The following is a 16,096-nucleotide window of genomic DNA, read 5'->3' on the forward strand; positions in this document are numbered from 1 at the left end:
TTATTAAACGGGCCATGTGGAGGGGAAACAACCAAGTAAATAAGGAGTATATAAGGAGTAATTCTACAGATGATTAAAAGTAGTTTGTGGAGAGTGAATGTTGAGCGAAGATGGGTAAAGTTATTTACAAAGCATTACTAATGCTATCAGCGATAGCCAGTGTTTATTCACAATTTAACTTTTACGAAGACAAACCCGGATCCTGTCCACCGCCATTACCTGTGCAAATTTGTTCTAAAGCCTGCTTTGTCGATGCACACTGCCAAGGAGTTGGCAAATGCTGTCCGACAAGCTGCGGTGGATTAATTTGCTCAAGACCTGTTACCATGAGATCCAAAGAGACAGGTAACTAATTTTCAATCTACTTCTCTTCATGAGTTTAACTATTCCGTTTAATCCTATCATTTAAGCGAATCTTTACACAGAAAAAAAGGATTTCTTAGTGCAAGAAATTTTTATTTGTCCCAAAAAAATTTTTACTTGCCTCAAGAAATTTTTTGAATCATAAATTGAAAACTCAAAATTTCTTGAAACGAGAATAAATTTTTTTAGAGCAAGAAATAATTTTTTGAACCGAGAAATTTTTTCTTGTCTGAAGAAAATGTTTGTTTTCAATTTATAATACAAAAAATTTCTTGCGCCAAGAAATTATTTTTTTCTGTGTAGAATTACGGGTCCACATTTTCCGAGCAAATAAAATTTAAAATTTATATCATAAATTTGCCATGGAGAAGAACGAGAAGAAAAAATTTGGGACAAATTTTGATTCTTTGCGTCAAAAATAGGGGGAATGATTTGAAGGCTTATCCTAATTTATATATAATTTTTTTTCTTAATTTTTATCAGAAAAACCAGGACTATGTCCAGCAACTCCTACTGGTCGATGGGTTTGTTCGCCGACTTGCACAATAGACAGCGATTGTCAGGGTACTAAGAAATGCTGCAAAAATCGTTGCGGTGCCTTGGCATGTCAGAAACCAGATATCGACGTCACTGAATCGGTTGAAATTTCACCTGACCCACGTGCTAATGACAATGATATTCATGATGATGACATGTCCGGAGCTTATGCAAACAATCCATTTCTACGTAACGATAGAAATTGATAAATAATAATAATAATACCAAATCCATCAACTAAGAAGACGTGTGAAGAAAAATTTTCTTCATAAAATATTCGTTAAATTAAAAACTAGTCTGTAAAATGTAAACTAAATATTTACTTTTAATTAATAAAGTTAATTAATGGAGTAAATGTTTGTATTTTTTTTTAGTTTAAAAATTTCATAGTAAAAATAAATATGTAGAAGTATGTAGAGGATAAACGAACTTCTGGGAATAAAAAATTATATATACAAGTGCATTTGATATATATGTAGGATAAGTGTTTCCACTTAGGTAGAGTGTTAATCTAACAACTGAAAGTAATAACACAGATGCAAATAATGATCGTGCAAGTAGTGGAGTGAGTCAACAGACATTCATAATAAACTTGTTATCGCGGTCAAGAGCAGGATTAAATTTTTTCCGCCTGTTATCAACACACACCTTTACTTAAATATATACATATAATATAAATATAAATATATATACTCTATCAAAAGTACAATTCACAATAAAAAATTGCTGGATAATCATACAAATTATTCGGAGTTTCATGAGTCACGATCGAGTATCGTGATAACTTTCAAGTGATTTTTTTAAAAAATATATTCAGTTGAAAAATATAAATAGCGTTTGTAGTTGAAACAAGTACGGAATTATTGTATTAAGTATTATCAGTATTAAAAAATATTTTTATTCTGACGAGTCTGATTATTATTGAATAAGTGATTCCGGGATTAGACTCTAAAGTACCAGCTTTCATTTGAATCTTTGCCATTGTCATGGACGGTAAGTCTTGTAATTGTTTATAAAATTTATTGTTACATTAATTGCAAATGATATTGAAGTTAGCCGACATCTAATTATTTTTGAATTTTCTATACATGCATATTTTTGGTTTTTTTTTTTTAGCAAATGATTTGTTGAAAAAAATATTTGAAAATTGTTATTTGTCTGCTAACTTCAGGATCATTAATTGCAATTATAAATTTAAATAAAATGTATTTTGAAAACTAAATAATTATTTATTTCAATGAAATTTCTTTCAGTAAAAATAATTATTTTCTTTTGCTTGACATGTGTTGGAATAATAAACGCGCAAGGCTCGTGTAAGTATAATTCAAAAGTATAAGTATTTTTTAAAAATAGTACGGTATCAATTTAAAATAATTGAACCAAGGTCTAAGTCAAGTGTTTGTTTTTTAAAATTAATTGATTATTATGAAAGTTATTTTTAGTAGTGTGATTGTTTCGTGGATTGATTTTGATAATTGATAATTTATTTGAAATGATATATAGATACATGATTTTAGTTAAAAGTGGATACTGTCCACTGCAAAACCGAGTAACGAGATGCATGCCGACTTGTATGAGTGACTACCAATGTGGATTTAATGAAAAATGCTGTCCCAATAAATGTAATTCAAAGTCTTGTACATCACCGAGTCCAGTGGGAACTGGTTACGATGGGGGATACAAAGGCTCTGGAGGTAATGACGTCAATTGCGGGGGAAGTACGTGCAATCGATATCAAAAATGCGAATTTAATCGCTCTACCAAACGTTACGAATGCGTTCGCACATAAAATTATTTTTAGATTTATCAATAAAACCTGAATTTTATAAATAATCCGTTGTCAAGATTTAATTAATTATTTTTAGATGAATAACTTCAATGTAGAAATGAAATGATGTTTTAATAAAATAATAAAGCAAACCATAGGAATAATAAAATGTTAAATTTATCTTTGAAATTGAATTGTGATTCAAGATTTTCATTGGGTTCTATGAAAATACTAAATTTCCGAGTAATTCTAACAGAAAGTGAATGGGAATCAATCGGAAATTTGGTATTTTTATAAGATTGAATAAGCTTTTGTTAAAAGGAGATTTATAAAATTAGTTTTGATGAAAAATCTGATTGAATGTGACGTAAAACTTAAAAATTTAAAATTTTCCAAACATTCAAAAAAATTATTCGGCCTGAAAAGTGGAACTTACGACTCGCGTTGAATTTTTGAAGCAGAATTTGCGATATCGCACCTAAAAATTAATAATTGTTGAATTTGAAAATAAGTTTCCCTTTTTTTACGATAAAATTTTGCATGGCAATTAATTTCCTAAATCCCTTTTTTGAAAATTTCCACTCCGTTTAATAAAAAGTACTCAATTTCCGATTAGTTCGCATTTAATTTTTTTTCAGAATGACTCAAAAATTTTAATTTTGTAATAATTAATAAAATATTGACTCTAATATGAAATTCCAGATTTTCCCAAAAAAACCAAAATTATTTTTTATTAAATTTGAATTTTATTCGTTTATTAAATTCATGATTTTATTTTCTATTTGACAGTTCAAATTTATCTATGTCATAGAAAATCGATAGAAAACCCGTAGAAAATTGATAGAAAACAAAAACTTGTTGCTGTCATAGAAAATCGATAGAAAACCCATAGAAAATTGATAGAAAACAAAAACTTGTTGCTGTCATAGAAAATCGATAGAAAACCCATAGAAAATTGATAGAAAACAAAAACTTGTTGCTGTCATAGAAAATCGATAGAAAACCTATAGAAAATTGATAGAAAACAAAAACTTGTTGCTGTCATAGAAAATCGATAGAAAACCCATAGAAAATTGATATAAACTAAAAACTTTTTGCTGTCATAGAAAATCGATAGAAAACCCATAGAAAATTGATATAAACTAAAAACTTTTTGCTGTCATAGAAAATCGATAGAAAACCCATAGAAAATTGATATAAACTAAAAACTTGTTGCTGTCATAGAAAATCGATAGAAAACCCATAGAAAATTGATAGAAAACAAAAACTTGTTGCTGTCATAGAAAATCGATAGAAAACCTATAGAAAATTGATAGAAAACAAAAACTTGTTGCTGTCATAGAAAATCGATAGAAAACCCATAGAAAATTGATATAAACTAAAAACTTTTTGCTGTCATAGAAAATCGATAGAAAACCCATAGAAAATTGATATAAACTAAAAACTTTTTGCTGTCATAGAAAATCGATAGAAAACCCATAGAAAATTGATATAAACTAAAAACTTTTTGCTGTCATAGAAAATCGATAGAAAACCCATAGAAAATTGATATAAACTAAAAACTTCTTGCTGTCATAGAAAATCGATAGAAAACCCATAGAAAATTGATATAAACTAAAAACTTTTTGCTGTCATAGAAAATCGATAGAAAAACCATAGAAAATTGATAGAAAACAAAAACTTGTTATTCATAATTAATAATTAATAACGAGAATATTATCTCGACAATCGATATCTTTCATCGAGATAAAAAAAAAAAAAATCGAAAGTAAAACTCGAATGTCGAATGTCGAACGAAAACGATCGATTTAAATTGACATCAAAAACAAAAAGTCTTTAGTTTTTTTCAAGAATGTAATGGAAATAAGAGTTATTTAAAAGTTAGCAGTTATTTATTATTTGCCCTATTATTTTACCCAGTTTAAATTTAAATGCCAGTTTATTGTTGACGTATTCAGTTATTTGTCCACGTCAAAGTGTCGGAGTATCTCAAGAGAGGTTAGGACAGATTGGATACCGTGCATGTAATCCGGAGTGATGGCAATGGAATTTTTATTTAATCGGCTCAAAGCACTTTTTGTATTTTTACTGAGTATTTTTAGACGTGCCTTATGTTGTCTAAGACGAAGAAGAAGATCCTCATGTGATTCTATTCCACTGTCAGCTGTCGGAGTTATACCTAATTCTGTTAACAACAAAGTGGTACGTCGCCGTACTCACTCTGTCACTCCAATTTTTTTTCCTCAACTTAAAAATTTATCATCATTAATATTTTTATTTTTTAAGGAACAAGAAAATTGGGAACAATGGGATGAAAATCCTGTTGTTGTTGTGTCAAATAAACCATGCAATTCTGTTCAAAGTAAAATAGAACAATATCGTCAACAAATTGCTAAAGTTCCTGAACCAAATGAGGAAACTCAAGTCGATTTCTTCCAGGTAAATAATCAAATATGACATCAAAGCAAAACAGACATCTGACAATTTTTCGTATTTTTCTAAACAAGCGAATTAAAAAAAAATCTGAAAAACGGTTGACTTTGCGGGCAAATCCCAAAACTTCTCGCTGTTTTCGAACTCAGGGAGCTGAGTCTAGATTTTCTATAAAATTTCTACAGAATTTCTTAGACGACGATCCTGATCAAAATTTAGGCGTCCGAGGGAAGTTTGGAAGCCTCGGGGGAAATCAGGCGTCTTCTGGAAAAACGCTAGCAGATAGAAGCAAATGAAAAAAAATTTGTTTCAACCGATCAATCGATTTGTTACAAAGATGTCGTCAGTTTAAAAAAGTTTACACACACACACGACCGGACGTCCAATCTGAAATAGTGAGAATATCTTCCTAGGCCTCAAAACGTTGAGATTTGAACCGAAACCAATAACTTCCTTTTTTTAGAAAATTTTCAATACCGGGAAGTTCAAAAATTAACTTTTGGTAATTTTAAGAAACTATCAAAGTTTTTTTTAAAAATATTTTTGTAGCAGAAATTTATTCGTTCGAAAAAACCTAAAAATTGTTGGATTTCTGCAATTGTCATCAATTGAATTTATTATTTTATATATAAATGACAGAAAAAATAATAAATGTATTAATTTATTCCAGGACATGACACCAAAGATTACTAAGCAAAAGAAAATAATTCTTAGAGATCCAAAGACTGAAGAAACTAGTATGAATTTATCTAAATTTGCTATTGCGTCTGAGAGAGTACCGACTGTAAGTAATTAATTACTTTATTTTGCTGTCAGATATTAATGAATTTAATTATTATATTTGTTGTAATTGTCAGAACGAACTTGAAACATGGGATGAGAATGCGACTGGATGGGAAGAAGAAACTACTGAAGAGTTTGGCGACCCAACGGAAGAAATACGGGAGCAAAGACGACGTGAGCGGGAAAGAAGATTGTATGAGCAGCATCAAAGACGCATGGACTACAACTTCCGACCTCCGCCATTGGGAGAGAAAATAAGCTCCTGATTATATATTACGAGAAACCATAAATCAAAATGCACAAAATTAAATTTTTGATTTTAAATATCATTTAGACAGACAGTATCCATCAGTTATTATGTATCCTCTATCTGAAGCATGGATCCATCAAAGTGTGGAATCATGATTAGGTTGTATTATTTTTGAACGATAGCACTTTATCCATTAATATTATTGTAATGTTTTTGTTGCTTTTTATATCACGATTATATGTGAGCTATATATTTGTACATAAGTTATGGCATTTAATTATTATTTTTAATAGTTATCTAGTGATTGGTAATTGTTTATTTTTCGAATTTATTAAATATTTCTCTATTGTTTTTATTTAAAATTTAAATTATATTAATAAATGAATTTGGAATACAAAAATTTCTGTTTTTTTTCATTCCATTTTAAAAAAATAATTTTTAATTCAAATTACTTGTAAAAATAATTGCAAGCATATGATACTGAAGTTAGCTGACGTCTAATAATTTTTGAAATTTATTTGAAACGATAAATAATAAAAAAAAAATATTTCAAAAAATTGCACATGTAGTTTTTTAAATTTTCTACATGTGCAAATTTTTAGATTTTTTTTTTTTGTAATTTATTTGTTGAAAAAAAAAATCTGAAAATTTTTAATTGTCGGCTAACTTCAGGATCATGCAAGCATCAGACAAAAAAAAATTTAAAACATGCATTTCTAGACTTACCGGTTGAAGAAATTTCTAGAAGACTTCCATCTTATTTCGTATTTACTGAAACAAAATAAGAAAAATAAATTAATTATATTTTTTAAAAAATATATTTTTAATTAAACAATTGACTATTAATTTTTAAATTACCCTGCGGTGATTAATAATAAACAGCTTCAAGATCAGGAATAAATTCACACACCACAATCATTGACTCTATCAACTAATTACTAAATTAATTACTCAATTATTTAAGCTAAAAATTAATTATTTGAACTCATCAATTACAAGTTTTTAAAAATTCACAAATCGAGAGCTAGGGTGATGAGATTCAAAATATTCATCAACTATAGCTTGGATTGTATTTGAACTAGGTCACAAACTTTTTAAATTTAATAAAACTTCCATAATTATTCAATAATTACAACAAACATTAATTATCACGAGTGTGAATGTAGCAGACATCAGACAAACTTAAAATTATAAATAAATAGGGTAGACAATTAAAAAAAAATATTTATAAAAATTGCACTTATCAATTTTTAAATTTTTTAAATGAGCATTTTTTTTAAATTTCATTTTATTAATTATTTACTCGATTTATTTATAATTTTAAATTTGTCTGATGTCTGCTACATTCACACTCATTAATTATCACTGTATTGTCACATCTTACTTCGAGTTTTTGTTATAAACTGCTATTATTTCGAACAAACACACAGCGCGCGACGGACGAAATGAAAATAAAACTGCGCCGCCATCTTGTCAAACTTCCCGCGCCTGCGCAAATATAAAATTTCTCTGCCGGTAAAATGAATTATTTTCAAACGGCACATTAGCACCCTCTATAGGAAAATAATTAACTGGCGCGTTATATTTTAATCCAAGATGGCGGATATGGAGCAACGAGGCAAGGACAGTACCGTTGGTAGTGCTAAGGAAATAATGGTGAAGCAAGAAAAACGTGAAAATACAATAACAAATGGTGGAAAAGAATCTGGTGATGATGCTGACAGCTCCGAGGAAGTGCGTTTGGACGTTGGCGAACACTATCTCGTACGGAGATCCGATGACTCTTGGCGTGAGTAACACGTTTGTTATCACGCTTTCATGACACCATCATCTAATTACTCCACTCTCCAGAATGTTCTTTGTTATTGCCTGTAGCTACTGTTTATTTTTAACTGTCTGTCTCTTGCATTACTCATCTCATTTATTTTATTTTTTTTTCATTTCAAAAATTTGAAATAATTCAAATTTTTTTTATTTCAAATCAATTATTTTTCCTCGACAACTTCAATGACCTGGACAGTAAAAAATGCGCGGGAAATATTTATTTTTTTTTTTCGTAAAACTTGTCAATGATAGTAAATAATTTTTTTTTTTTTTAACAGACCCAGCAGAAGTAATTCAGAGCCGGTACAATGAAGTGGAATCTCATTACGAATATTATGTACATTATGAAGGATACAACAGAAGACTGGACGAATGGGTGCCAAGAGACAGGATAATGTCCAGTAGATTTGATATGAGTGACAGCAGTTGGAAAACTAGTGAGCACAATCCCGCGAGTGATTTGTTGGCTGACTCATCTGACAGAAAGATCACGAGAAATCAGAAAAGAAGGCATGACGAAATCAATCACATACAAAAGGTAAATTGCTGATAGTGATAATTATAATTTAATTAAAGTTATTAGATAATTAGTCATCCTCAGCTGCGATTATTCTCGGTATTTATTTATTTCTTTTATTTATTATTCTCAGACTTACGCGGAGATGGATCCCACGACAGCGGCACTGGAAAAAGAACATGAGGCTATCACTAAAGTTAAATATATTGACAAAATTCAAATTGGTATGTGCATAAATATATATATACTACAACATATTTTTATTAAAAATACAATAAGCTCACTATTTTAAAAGTTTATCTTCAGGAAAATATGAAATTGATACCTGGTATTTTAGTCCTTATCCAGAAGAATATGGCAAGCAACCAAAACTATGGATTTGCGAATACTGTCTAAAATATATGAGACTAGAAAAAACTTATCGCTATCACATGGTAATTATTGATTAGTTTTTATCCACTCGGAGTTGTCACCAGTTAAATTAATTGATAATTACTATTGCAGAGTGAGTGCACACACAGACAACCAGTCGGCAAAGAAATATATCGTAAAGGGACTCTGAGTATTTGGGAAGTTGATGGCAGAGAACACAAAGTCTATTGTCAAAATCTTTGTCTTCTTGCTAAATTATTTTTAGACCACAAAACTTTGTATTTTGATGTCGAGCCGTTTCTTTTTTATATCCTGTGCGAAGTTGATAAACACGGAGCTCATTTAGTTGGATATTTTTCAAAAGTAATTATTACTGGTTTTATTTATTAGCTCATATATTATTTATAGGTAACTAATTAATTTTTTTAATGATTTATCAGGAAAAAGAGTCACCAGATGGTAATAATGTCGCGTGTATTTTAACTTTACCGCCGTTTCAAAGACAAGGCTACGGAAAACTTTTAATAGCATTTAGTTACGAATTAAGTAGAATCGAACAAACTGTTGGTAGTCCGGAAAAACCATTGAGTGATCTCGGCAAATTGTCATATCGCAGTTACTGGAGTTGGATTCTTTTAGAAATATTACGCGATTTCAGAGGAACTTTAAGTATCAAAGATCTCAGGTAAATTTCATTTTAATAGTATATTACACAACTAGGGAAGTAAAGTAAGAAATGTCTCAGATCGCATGTAATTGTTAGCCGAGGTCAACAAACGTGTGATCTGAGGCTTTTTTATTTACTTCCCAAGTAGTGTATACTATTTTTCTCCTCGACGGAGGCGGAAAGCAGCAACTTCGTTTTGCACAGCGGGACGAAAGTTGACGCTTTTCGCCCGGAGGTGAGAAAAAAATTATTTATTATTTTAATTATAATTTATTTTAATAAAAAAATTTAAATTGTAGTCAAATGACAAGTATATCACAGACAGACATAATATCAACTCTGCAAAGTATGAACATGGTAAAATACTGGAAAGGACAACACGTAATTTGTGTAACACCAAAATTAGTTGAGGAACACATAAAAAGTTCACAATTCAAAAGGCCAAGATTGACAGTCGACAGCACGGCGCTGAGATGGGGCGCGCCGCCAAGGAAAAATTTAAAACCTGGAAAAAAATAATAACCAATTAAATAACAACAGCTCATTTAAATTAACACGAGCTGGATTATTTAATTTTAAAAATTTGAATTCCGTAATTCTTGGATATTCTCGAATTACTATTTCCTCAAGACGCTTTTTTATTTACTGCGTCATTTTTAAATAGACTCTCACAAGCTTTATTATTATTATTATTATTACTATTATTATTATCTTGTACAAAATAATTTCGGGTTCAAATTTGAATACGGAATACAATAATATTAAAATACAAATAGAAAAATGTAATGATAATTATTCCTACGTTATTGAGAGGAAAATAATTACATATTTTATTTGTCAAAAGAAAAAAAATAATTAAAATCAACAAATTTTGTCAGTATTAGTATGTACTTTTTGCCTTGTATACCTCATATTAATAATTAATAGTTTGAATAATAAATTTATTTCGATGTAAATATTTAACTTTTCATCAATCGATCAAATAGGAATCACTTATTTAAAATTTTTTAAAATCAAACTCTAATTTTATTTATTATTTTATTTAAATACTCGCTTGCAATAATTAATAAAAAAAAACTACTAATTAAAAAAATAATTTACTCCAATTAGTAGTCGACAAAAATAATTATCACCACCTCCAGTATATTTAAATAAAATATAATGAAATGATTATTAAATACATTAAGTTTAATAAAATCCAATAATGAGTAACTGATGATTATTGATGACAGCTGATGATTGATTACGAACGAATGATAATTAATTATTTGAATAACTATAAATAATTAATGTGTCGAATTGCCAGAGAGTTAAATAACGAAAAAGAGTGTGTCAAGTCCAAGTCCAAGTCGAAGTCGAAGTCGGTGGTGCAGAGGAATGTGGCACTTCAAAATGGCTGCCAGTTACTCTAGTAATTTACGGCCGTATCGTTCTTTGTTGTCACGGGTATAATTACAAGAGTGGATCCTCGTTAACATTAACATATATTTTAACTTAAATAACAATAGATATATATCACAAGAATAAATATAATATTAATTTCCGGCTGTGTTACTGTGAAAAGTTGATATGCTCGGGTCCCATACACTCTGCTCTGGCATCGCCTTCTTCTTCTCTGCTTTAAAGGGACACAGATTAGTACACAGTTTTACAAAATAAAATAACAACGGTTATATTTCATCTATTTAACAACCAAAACTCATTATTATTTATATACTAATTTTTTATGAATATATACATACAAGTTTTATCAAATTCGGACATTATTCAATATGTCATGTGTGCCAATTTGTCATTGTCCGATCCAATTAAAATGTCTAATAGGTTAGATTTGTGAATTGCATTCCTCGATAATACTCCGAAAAAGTGCTGCAGTTTTACGAAGGACACATCAGTAAACCACCAGTGATTTTACTTGTACGTATACTCAATTTTATTTGTGTTGTTGTTATTATCTATTGTGTGTGTGCTAGAGTTTTGGACATTTAACATTTACTCATGCTTTTGTTATGGTCTGACTCATTACACAAGGATTTAATCCACTCGAATCTACATTTATGTTCACAGACACCAAGTCAATTATCATTATCAAACTAATCTGTTGGATTATGGATTACTTTTAAAGTCTTTCCATTTATTTATACTAGTAGAAATAATAATAGAAATATTATATATTTATATTTGATGTCAATGGAATTTATTATATTGCTGATGGATAAATAATATATATTGTGTTGAAGCTGTTTAAATGACAATTGTAATATTTACAAGGGGAACAAAAGTTATTTAAATAAACAGACATGTCTTCAAAACATTTGACTCTGGATCACTAGTATAGAATATTTATTGTTCTGTAAGTATTTAGTTGGTGATTTTAAAAGTGGTGGTATTTTTATTTTAATTTATGTTGTAACGGTCAGTAGGTTAATGCTGCTGTTGGATTGGAGCTAGGTCCCAGAGGGCCTAGCATGGGCCACTATGAATCCATCTGCTGTCAGCAAGTCAAGCACTCGCGGCTCTGGATACCATCAAAAAGCTCTAGCTGAGATACGCAATTCTCTGCTTCCTTTCGCAAATATCGGAGGTACGGGGGAAGTAGGTTCTAGTGCCGCGAGTACAATCTCCACTCTCTCGACGACCAGTGGTGTCAGTTCGGCATCCGGTCTAAGTGGTCTGTCTGGTGCTTCTGGATCTCTTGATAAACCTGAACAACGTCAGCAGATCGTCGGACAAATATCAGCCATGGGTTATCCAGAGGTAACTATTAGCTGATTATTAATTAATTTTTTTTTCTGGGAGTTTTTGGATAAATATATGGTTTTTTTCAACAGGACATTAGTCTGCGAGCCTTGAAGATGACGGGCTGGCGTCCAGATGCAGCAATTGAATTTTTGAAACAAGCTCAAGGTGATACATTAAATGGTTTACAAAAGCTTAATACAAAACTAATAAGAAAGCCAAGTCTTGAGCGAGAGTTGAGTCTTCAGCGAGGTAGTCCAGCATTGGACAGCGGAGCGGGAAGCTCGCGATCAGACAGCCCGCGATTGACAGAATTGAGTCCGCATCCACAGCTGAGTCGTCAGTACTCGCCAAGTAGTTTTGTTGAGCGAGAAACACCTCCACCACCACCACCGAGATGCAGCTCAACTCCACCACCACCCCCACCGCCTCATGCGCCTTACAGTCAACCAACTGTGCCTACAAATATGCAACAAATGCTCAAACGAATGTCCCCGGCGCCTGTTGTCCCAACGAGAGCGCCAGCAGCTGCTCCGGGGACCTCAAATCCAGCCTCAGGATCTGTAAATCCTCCCCAACGTGGTACCAGTCCCGTTGCGAGCTCCAGTAATTCCTCAAATGGGCGACAGCCCATGATCGTACAAAACGGACCGCAAGTTCAACAACAGCTGTCTCAGCAGATGCAAGCTTTAAGCATTTATCAATCAAGCAATAACAGCTCAAGTACTCAGGTCGAACCGCCACCGCCATACCCAATTGTTCCGTCTTCGACAGCGGGCACAGTACAGCCGCCTTCTTACAGTGCGTCGATGCAGAATCGCCAGAGTCCAACTCAGTCGCAGCAGGACTACCGAAAAAGTCCCTCATCGGGTATCTATTCAGGGCCAACGTCTGCTGGTTCACCAAGTCCAATAACCGTCTCGACGGTGCCACCCAGTACTCAAGGATCAATGGCTCGACCGACACCTCTTCAAGCATGGGGTGCGAGGCAGGCGAAAACTCAGCCTCCCATAATAATGCAGTCTGTTAAAAGTACTCAGGTCCAAAAACCAGTTCTTCAGACCGCCATAGCACCTACCTCGCCTCAGCCCATCTCCACGAGTAATACACCGCCTCCACCACCTCCCTCGTACGCTACATCCATTCAGCAGAAACAGCAGCAACAACAACAGCAACCTCAACAACCTCCACCGCCGGCTTATCCTCCGGTCAATAATCCCTCGGCTGCCGCTACACCTTCAACGATAGGTCTGGGTGTCCCGACAACTGAACCACCGAGTTACGCGACGACCATGCAAGCTCTCGCGGCTCAACGCAGTATGCATCATCCTCTACCACCTCCGCCCTACGGTACTCCAACAGAAGACCCGATGGCCACCGTTGAAAGTACCAGTGCGCCACGTTCTTCGCCCGTAGCACATCATCCGCCTCTTCAAAGAAAGTACTCACCTGTTGACGGTTGCCAGCAGCACCACACAGAATCACCTCCGCTTCCACCGACGGCTTCTACTTCTGTCTCTGCCAGGAACAGCAATAATCACCCGCCCTCGCCGGACAATTGCGCTGCCAAGGGTGGCGGTGGTCCCACATCCCCCTACAAGATAAAACACCAGTCGCCTATACCTGAACGCAAGCACATGAGCAAAGAAAAAGAAGAAGAGCGCAGAGATTGTAAAGTGAGAAATTACTCTCCTCAAGCGTTTAAATTTTTCATGGAGCAGCACGTGGAGAACGTAATCAAGTCTCACAAGCAACGGATATACAGGAGGCTGCAGCTGGAAACGGAAATGGCTAAAATAGGACTAAGTGCCGAGGCCCAGTGTCAGATGAGAAAAATGCTGTCGCAAAAAGAGTCAAATTACATCAGATTGAAGCGGGCTAAAATGGACAAAAGTATGTTTACTAAAATAAAACCTATTGGTGTTGGTGCATTTGGTGAAGTGACACTTGTTAGAAAATTAGATACAAATCAATTTTACGCGATGAAAACATTGAGAAAAGCCGACGTACTGAATCGTAATCAAGTGGCTCACGTCAAAGCCGAACGAGATATACTAGCGGAGGCTGACAATGAGTGGGTCGTAAAACTTTATTATTCATTTCAAGACAAGGATAATCTTTATTTTGTAATGGATTACATACCAGGTGGTGACTTGATGTCGCTGCTAATAAAATTTGGTATTTTCAAAGAGCCACTGGCAAGGTTTTACATCGCCGAGCTAACATGTGCCGTTGAAAGTGTCCATAAAATGGGATTTATTCATCGCGATATAAAACCGGATAATATTCTTATTGATCGCGATGGGCACATTAAACTCACGGACTTTGGGCTGTGCACGGGATTCCGCTGGACCCACAATTCAAAGTATTACCAGCAAAATGGTGAGAATTTCGACATTTACTATTGGCAAACTCGCCTCATTGCCATCACTTATTTATTATTTATAGCTACATATACATGTATATTTTGTAATAGGTCATGGTAAGCAGGATTCAATGGACCCAGCTGATGACTGGAACAACGAGTGTCGTTGCATTCAATTGAAACCTCTTGAGCGACGACGACACCGCGAACATCAACGTTGTCTAGCACATTCTCTAGTCGGGACGCCAAATTATATCGCCCCGGAAGTATTGCAGCGTACTGGTTACACTCAATTATGTGACTGGTGGAGTGTCGGTGTAATTTTGTATGAGATGCTCGTCGGTTCTCCACCATTTCTTGCCAATACCCCTGCCGAAACACAGTACAAGGTCAGTGCATTTTAATTATCAACTAAATGAATTTAAAAAAAAAATAAAACAAGCATTAAATTAAAATAATATTAAAGAGAAATATGTATATATATGTATGTTATATATATGACGATAGGTTATAAATTGGGAAACAACACTACACATACCGAAGCAAGCTAATCTCTCGCCGGAAGGCATGGATTTAATCCTGAAGCTGTGTGTGGGTGCGGACCGTCGACTCGGTAAGAATGCGGATGAGGTGAAGAGTCATCCCTTCTTTGAGAGCATTGACTTCGAGAAGGGCCTGCGTCGTCAGGTCGCGCCGCACATACCGCGCATACAATATCCGACCGACACAAGCAACTTTGACCCCGTGGATCCAGATAAGCTGAGGAACTCTGAGACTTCGGATTCTAATAAATCGGACGAGCTGCTGGACAACGGGAAACCCTTTCACGGGTTCTTCGAGTTCACATTTCGTCGGTTTTTTGACGACGGCGGTGGCGCACCTTATCCTAGTCGAATAAGTTTGGACGACAATGACAACCAGGGCCCGGTCTATGTATGACATTAGGCCATAAGCCTGCTTGTGTCTGGACTAAAAGTTTACTATTCGTTTTATTTAGACACACAACGCCTGTACTAACTATTTCTACCTGTACTACAACAACACTACCAACATCCACATCTTTGTAGGTACAAATTACTACTGTGTATTATATTTATTAAGCGTTGTTGTCCTTGTTGTTATTATTATTAATTATTAATTATTAATTATTCTTTTAAAAATACTCTCGACAATTGTCTTGTTCGTACCTTCGTGATTTACTTGACTTAGTCAAAGCACGATAATTAGTTTACCCCGAGGAGTCATCAAGGCTTAACTCGATTGCTGAACAATGTCCGGAGAATTGTTTTATACAATTACCGTTAATTAAAAGAAATAATTATTTTAATTAGGTAATTATACGGCCGTATTATCGCGGGTTAGTGGTTTAAAACAAATTATAAATAATAAAGTAAACACACACATATATTTTTTATTGTGGGATTGATAAAAAAAAAGTTTTTTTTTTTTATTTAATCGTATAGACTGGTTTCTACGGC

The 16,096-nt window shown here is 33.4% G+C and overlaps 5 protein-coding genes across 6 annotated transcripts; all 5 read left to right on the forward strand.

Moving 5' to 3' along the window:
- Nucleotides 1-59: 59 nt before the first annotated feature.
- On the forward strand, nucleotides 60-1,893 carry LOC130676189 (waprin-Phi1-like). The gene is made up of 2 exons (XM_057482244.1): nucleotides 60-345; nucleotides 847-1,893. Exons 1-2 carry the CDS (start codon nucleotides 111-113, stop codon nucleotides 1,104-1,106), a joined length of 495 nt encoding a protein of 164 aa, XP_057338227.1. The 5' UTR covers nucleotides 60-110; the 3' UTR covers nucleotides 1,107-1,893.
- On the forward strand, nucleotides 1,756-3,244 carry LOC130676190 (waprin-Thr1). The gene is made up of 3 exons (XM_057482245.1): nucleotides 1,756-1,893; nucleotides 2,154-2,213; nucleotides 2,418-3,244. The coding sequence occupies exons 1-3, from the start codon at nucleotides 1,887-1,889 to the stop codon at nucleotides 2,687-2,689; spliced, it is 339 nt and encodes a 112-aa protein (XP_057338228.1). The 5' UTR covers nucleotides 1,756-1,886; the 3' UTR covers nucleotides 2,690-3,244.
- Nucleotides 3,245-4,434: 1,190 nt separating this feature from the next.
- Nucleotides 4,435-6,522, forward strand: LOC130676187 (receptor-binding cancer antigen expressed on SiSo cells). Its single transcript, XM_057482242.1, has 4 exons — nucleotides 4,435-4,870; nucleotides 4,955-5,107; nucleotides 5,772-5,885; nucleotides 5,959-6,522. The coding sequence occupies exons 1-4, from the start codon at nucleotides 4,706-4,708 to the stop codon at nucleotides 6,148-6,150; spliced, it is 624 nt and encodes a 207-aa protein (XP_057338225.1). The 5' UTR covers nucleotides 4,435-4,705; the 3' UTR covers nucleotides 6,151-6,522.
- Nucleotides 6,523-7,711: 1,189 nt separating this feature from the next.
- Nucleotides 7,712-10,435, forward strand: LOC130676186 (histone acetyltransferase KAT8). Its single transcript, XM_057482240.1, has 7 exons — nucleotides 7,712-7,923; nucleotides 8,237-8,496; nucleotides 8,609-8,699; nucleotides 8,782-8,909; nucleotides 8,980-9,210; nucleotides 9,288-9,532; nucleotides 9,814-10,435. Exons 1-7 carry the CDS (start codon nucleotides 7,731-7,733, stop codon nucleotides 10,031-10,033), a joined length of 1,368 nt encoding a protein of 455 aa, XP_057338223.1. The 5' UTR covers nucleotides 7,712-7,730; the 3' UTR covers nucleotides 10,034-10,435.
- Nucleotides 10,436-11,728: 1,293 nt separating this feature from the next.
- On the forward strand, nucleotides 11,729-15,557 carry LOC130676181 (serine/threonine-protein kinase Warts). Of its 2 annotated transcripts, none has more exons than XM_057482221.1 (5): nucleotides 11,729-11,867; nucleotides 11,935-12,271; nucleotides 12,346-14,635; nucleotides 14,730-15,007; nucleotides 15,126-15,557. In XM_057482221.1, the coding sequence occupies exons 2-5, from the start codon at nucleotides 11,993-11,995 to the stop codon at nucleotides 15,555-15,557; spliced, it is 3,279 nt and encodes a 1,092-aa protein (XP_057338204.1). In that variant the 5' UTR covers nucleotides 11,729-11,867; nucleotides 11,935-11,992. The 2 variants fall into 2 exon arrangements, with proteins under 2 accessions (XP_057338204.1, XP_057338205.1); XM_057482222.1 differs by having other exon boundaries at nucleotides 11,732-11,867; nucleotides 11,938-12,271.
- Nucleotides 15,558-16,096: the final 539 nt, after the last annotated feature.

This window comes from Microplitis mediator, chromosome 10 (genome assembly GCF_029852145.1).
Source record: "Microplitis mediator isolate UGA2020A chromosome 10, iyMicMedi2.1, whole genome shotgun sequence".
Taxonomy (NCBI): domain Eukaryota; kingdom Metazoa; phylum Arthropoda; class Insecta; order Hymenoptera; family Braconidae; genus Microplitis; species Microplitis mediator.